The sequence below is a fragment of the Ischnura elegans genome, chromosome 10, assembly GCF_921293095.1.
Source record: "Ischnura elegans chromosome 10, ioIscEleg1.1, whole genome shotgun sequence".
Taxonomy (NCBI): Eukaryota; Metazoa; Arthropoda; class Insecta; order Odonata; family Coenagrionidae; genus Ischnura; species Ischnura elegans.
Genome location: NC_060255.1, coordinates 46,495,383 through 46,501,382, shown reverse-complemented (window position 1 = coordinate 46,501,382; position 6,000 = coordinate 46,495,383). Strand labels below are relative to the sequence as shown.

At 35.3% G+C, this 6,000-nt stretch overlaps 1 protein-coding gene across 4 annotated transcripts in view; it reads left to right on the top strand.

Moving 5' to 3' along the window:
* The first annotated feature begins 201 nt into the window (after positions 1–201).
* The window catches only part of LOC124167225 (zinc finger and SCAN domain-containing protein 21-like), a 61,504-nt gene continuing 55,705 nt past the window's right edge, over positions 202–6,000 (top strand). Inside the window, exons 1-2 of one of the 4 annotated variants that reach the window (XM_046545099.1) lie at positions 202–1,363; positions 3,629–3,790. In XM_046545099.1, coding sequence (XP_046401055.1) covers positions 1,217–1,363; positions 3,629–3,790 — 309 coding nt within the window. In that variant the 5' untranslated portion in view covers positions 202–1,216. Of the gene's footprint in view, positions 1,364–3,628; positions 3,806–6,000 lie in introns of all 4 variants that reach the window. The other 3 variants (XM_046545098.1, XM_046545100.1, XM_046545101.1) reach the window with 3 other exon arrangements.

Below are 6,000 nucleotides of genomic sequence, written 5' to 3'. Positions count from 1 at the left end.
TCATACACCTCTTTTCCGACATAATTATTCTCGTAATTACTGATCGAGTATCGGCAGCCTTTTTATGCTTAAAGAGGTTGCAGCTCACAGGTTACAGCTCACTTCCGGGACTACGATCAAAACAAGACATCCGTCAGCGTTTGGCAATTCACGGGTCAACTATTAGGAGATTATAACAAGTGTGCGTCAGCCGTCTCCACAGTACAATGACATCCAACGAAGAATACCCACGATCACCGTAGAATTTGCCGCAGAACGTCGAAAAGCAAACGCGATCAGTTGGGTACTATCAACACGAGACGACTAATATTGTGTCCAAACATCCGCTGATGGGCATGGAGTTTCAACAACATTCACGAGTGAACAGCAGCAAATTTCGAACATTATTAGTCATTTTGTAATTCTTAGCTATTTTTCTGAAAAAACCGGATGGGATTACTAAATTAAATAACGCTAAGAATTTTCTGCGAACCGAGCTGAACGAAAGCTAGAAATGCACAGAGACCATTTATGAGCGCGTGCATAACTGCACCGATGATATGCGAACAATTTAATTACTCGAGTAATGGCTGATGGTAGGACGTACCGAGCGAAATTATTTCGCCACTGTCGTTCACGAACCGATCTACGCCATGAAGGAGCACTGATTTCCATGCAAATATCATTTATTTCAACCTGACCGCCGGAGTGAGACAGCTTTGAAATTTTTCATATTGACCGTTTCCGAAATATAAAAAAATCCATTTCCAACCCTTCATATTTGATTCCCACTACATCAACCTCTTTTGTAATGAGTTCGGCCGTTGGCGTGGGGTGGGGCAATCGAAATTATCGCTGATCGATATTGAACTTTATGTGAAACACATCCGTGTTACATCAAAACATGAGGAAATAAAATCACATATGTTCTAAAAAATATTTAAATTCGTCAAGGTTGAGAATTAGTTTCCATATAGCGATGAATGTTTATTTTTTCGCCTACCCATAATATTTTCGTACATCGATTTCCGCTCAAACATGGTTATCGATACAACGGATACAACGATATATCGAAAACAAACGGCGTCGACGTCATGGTCGTTTGCGATTCAAGGAAAATAAAATTTTTTTCTCTAAGATGTTGAATAGTGTGTAAATTTTCGAAGTAAAGTTATATGAATTGTGTGCGAAAGAGTGCTTAGTATTTTCGTGTGTGCATTATACAACAATTGTAGTGATGGCGATCGCAGGATACCGAAGAGTAAACTACTACGAATTGTGTCGCCTTTGCACTTCCAGCGAAGGGACCAAAATGCATATCTTCAGGGACGAGGGAAGGCGAAGGCAGCTTCCAACCAAGATACAAATATGCTTACCTCTTCAAGTATGTAAAATTTTCCATAATTTGTATTGAAATCGTTCTGGGTTGTGAGTTGGAACCGCTCACAATGGTCAAGTTGTTTCCCTCCAATGCTATGTAGGCTTGGCGACTGACACTCACAGTAGCCAAATCTGTTGCAGTTGCTTTCACTGGATTAATGCTTTCTATTCTTTATCAGTTCTACATCATTTTTACGTAACTTTTCCGTTGTATTAGTTGCGGCTTGTTTCTAAATGAGTTGTTGAGTACCTTTTTTGACGTAAATATTGGCATACCTCTGATTTCATCTTCTGGTTTTGAAGATTTTATGGGTAACTGTTTTGTTTGAAAGTATAAGTATCTCGTATTTTTTTGAAAGCCATTGTAATATAATGACTTTTAAGGATTATTATTTTGTTACAACGTCATCGAAAACTCTGATCGGCTGATATTTGTTGTCGCTAGGGAATGCTTTACCGGATTGAATATTAAAAGAGTGTATTTCTCCACTAATATTTCGAACGGCTTTATTTAATATATTTTATATCTGAACAGGTATTGTAATCGAGTGAACCGCATAATTCGTGGGCACTGATGGGCACAATTACGGTATTGTGTGCTATTTTTCCTGATAATTTGGTACATTTTGCATTCATGTGAAGCTAAAGGTATCCCTTATTGTTTGCTTGCCCATTACATTCTCAATCACAAATCACCCATTTTTAATTTGTATCGGAAGAATTTTCCTGAGGTTACTAATCCGGATAAGTGGTAATGTTGCACAAACATACTCTGTTGAGTGAGTGAAATGTTTTTTATTAGAGGTTAGTATTTGCCAAAGAACATTTTTTTAAGAAACAAGTTTATTCTTGCTTATTTTTTCCATACCGTTTATATTTAAGAGAATATTGTTATCCTGATATCATTAAAAACTCAAACGCTGGTTACGGAAGTGACTAGAAGAAAATAGCCAGTTCTTAAGATGCTATGAGTAAGTGTCCATATATCAGCTATCATTTAAATTTGAGGATTACTCAATGTTTTTTGTTCTCCAATCTTTTCTATTTCGATTATCGTTGTAGATGAATAATGGAGCAAAATTGCTTCATGATGTTTTGTCAATTTTCCCCGTGACAATACTTGTCAGACTTTTCATATCTGAGAACATTTTTTTATCGTCATTACTCCATGCAATCAATTGTATAATGAGTGAAATGTGTACGTTTAAACTGTGAGAGTTTGTTTGTGTATGATTGACAGGGTTGTTGACTTCCATCATGGAAGTTTCAGTATTTTGAAATTATGTAATATTATTTAGTTCGATGTCGTTGCAATCTTAAATTATGTGTTTCTAGTCACATAAAACTCCAGAATAGTGAAAATGCTCTTGTAGTTGATTTTCAACGGAGTCAAGTCGCTAGTGCCTGTGGCCTTAGATCAATTTAAATCACATTTGCTTGCATTCCACACAATTAGCCAATTTTCAAAATGATAAGGTTTAACATTTGTTTGTCACAATTCATTTTTGGTGGGACCTTATTTCACTGTATTTTTTTTAATATGACTATAACTTTATGCCATTCTACCTTATGTCAATTCACTCTGCCACATGGAGGAAATGGGCCACGACTGTTCCACATCTTTTTTATGCATACATATAGAATTGTATACTAGTTTTTACTGTCAACACAGTTACTAAACCAGATGTGCCCTGGAATTAATGGACCAGTTCTTTAAATTGTATCATAAATTGTTGTTTTAAAATATAATTTTATGATTTTGAGTGAAGTATTATTTTCAGTAGTATTTTTCCCTGGATCTACAGGCATGATTTCATGATTGTTAAGCTTTTACAAGTTTGTGCTCACAGTGTAAATAGTTTCCATGGGATGGGACTTGTACCAATGCTTTAACCAAAGTGGAACATTTTCTAATTCTGTTTATGCCTTATCACAAGTTGGTGTGATTGAATGGTAAAATTTGGTATTCATGAACACTTATTAAATGGTTCAACTCTGTGTATCATATAATCAGGCCTTTATAATGAGTGATTATCAGTTTTTAAATCTCTTTCCATTGATTAATTTCGTTGTGCCAATTGTGTTCATTCATTCAAATCTGAACTTACAGTCAAATTATAAACTTGTGTTTTACTCTTTCAGAATTTTAAAATATCATAGCAAAATGATTTCCCTTTTTTTATAATTTTTTGATTTTATTTAATGATGTTGTAAATTGAAACTTTACAGCTTAATAATTCTTTGGATTTTTACTTTTTATGGTGTTTAGGTTTGTGAAGATGACAGCCTACCGAAGATTATATGCAACCATTGTGTAGAAAAATTAGAAAGTTTCTACGATTTTCGAGAGTCATGCGTGAATGCTGAGGCAATGCTGGAATCATACTTCACATCACTGCGCTATTCAGAGGACTTCAACCGCGAGGGAAAGGTACCCTCCGCTAATGTGAGGAACGGTGGGCTACAGAGAGGAGGCTGAGGAGGAGAGGAATGATTGATTTTGGGGGAAATTTGAAAATCTATTGTGACAGTTCACCCCCTTGATGCATGGCCTATTTTTTATTTTCGCAAACCGTCACAAAAATTCACAAATCTGATTTCCCTACAAATTATGTTTTCTTTTACCTATTACCCTGAAAATATCAGGAAAGTGGAAATTGGGAAGTAACTCACACTTGTTTTATGATGCTTAATGCTCCTTAAGAGCCATTCAATTTATACATTAGTAGATGTCATTCATTAGTGTTGCTTAAATACAGTAGTATACGCATCACCTGGCCACATGCTCATAGAAAAATTGTTTGCCTTAATATTCTGTGTGCTTTTCATTGTATGCCTCCCATTGTTGCTCCCTTGTTTTAATATAAATATTTCCCTAATTAAAACCTATCATGGCTTTGGCTAAGCAATCTATTTTTAGGCAGTTTTTAATGTGCTTGTTGTCATCAGTTTAATTGATGTCAATAGGAAAATTTTACTTTGGAAAAATGATATTTTTTTTGCAGTTTAAGATGATTATTTTTGGCATAAAAAGACTTCAGATTGTAATACATTTTTCTCTTTAAAGCTATTTTATATCCTCGATATTTATGTGTAATCCCAAGTATTTTACTATTTTATAAATTTTCCTTTTTGTGACGTATATATCTTTTTACTTTTTATCAGTTTGCCTCTAGCTGGAGGTTCATAGTATCGAGTGTAGTATTTTGAAGTAGTTAAGAATATAATTCCATGCTAAGTTTTCTTAAAATTCCTTTTCTTAAAATGTACCTTTTTAAGGCATGGCTTGTAATTATAAGGCCAACTGATGTGGTTGGGAAGGTAACATCATTCTGCTCAAATTTGAGTTTGACATTGACCATTCGTGTTTAGGTGCCTGGAACCCTATTAATATATCTGCCTTGCTTTTGCGTGAATGTGGCATCTTATTTTAGCATGTGTTTTCAGTGATGTCTTTGGTATGGCATGCCTAGATTGCTATGAGGATCGACAGTTATGTAATTAATCGCTATAGGTTAGGGATCATAGTAGTTTAGTGTGCAGATCATTTCAATGTTGCCTGAATTTTCAATTTGTCTATGTAATTTTGGTTCTCATCATCTGTGGGTAGTCTTTTCAGTAGTAGGTCTTTTTTTTAAGCAGTTCAAGCTCTAGTTGTCATTGGAAGAGGCAGGCAATACAAGGTGGTGGAACTTCATTTCCTTTGGCATGATGATGGTGGGGCAGGAAAATTTCCTTACTCTCTTGTGATTATCGTCTTGCTATAGTTCTTTTATAAATCACTCCAGGTTAAAATAAAAGAGGAGAAAACTGCAATGTATTTTCTTGGTGTTCTATCTCGGAGGATTTCTTTTGACAGAGAGTTTCCATTTTTAGTGAGTATTTAATGATGAGTTTTCGTGAATTGTCACTAACCTTTCTCAACTCTATGGCCATTTCATGTCACCACTTCATGGTTTATTCCCACCATCTTGCAAAGGGTTTTATTTGAAAAATTTTCATTGTCTAGCCAGGGTACACTATAAGTTCATATTAAATCAACTCTGGTCACAATCCCTTGTTAGGCATAAATATAATTGATAACTTATTGCTGATCCACCATGCAGATAATTGTTATTTCTGACCTTGCATCCCTATTGATGAGCAGATCACAGAAAAGATAGAAGGAATATCACCATATTGAAAGAAGACTGAGTCCGTTGTAAGCATTTGTTTTAATTGAGTTACATGATATTGGGTGTTTGGAATGATGGGAAAACTGAGGTAGGTACAGTGCAACTTCGATAAAACGGGACCCCACAGTGCTCAAATAAACTCTCGTTATAGCAAATTTTTGCTTTGGCGGAGGTGGAGCAAATAAACCCATTGTACACATAAAGGAACAGGATTAGTGCGGCGATGGAGACATTTCTATCTGATAAACTTGAGGATAAATCCAGATGAAAGGCGATTTTTTAATTGAATCACTAAATTTCCTTACCTTAATAACAAACTAGCCATTCAATTTATAAGCACCTAGTAAAAATCATGCAAAGCATTGCATTGGTGTGTGTTTATTGTCCCCGTACATTTCGCGGAAGTTATGTGAGATAACGTATCTCATTTGTTTCTGCAGACAAAAAAGGTGGAATTTGGTAGAAT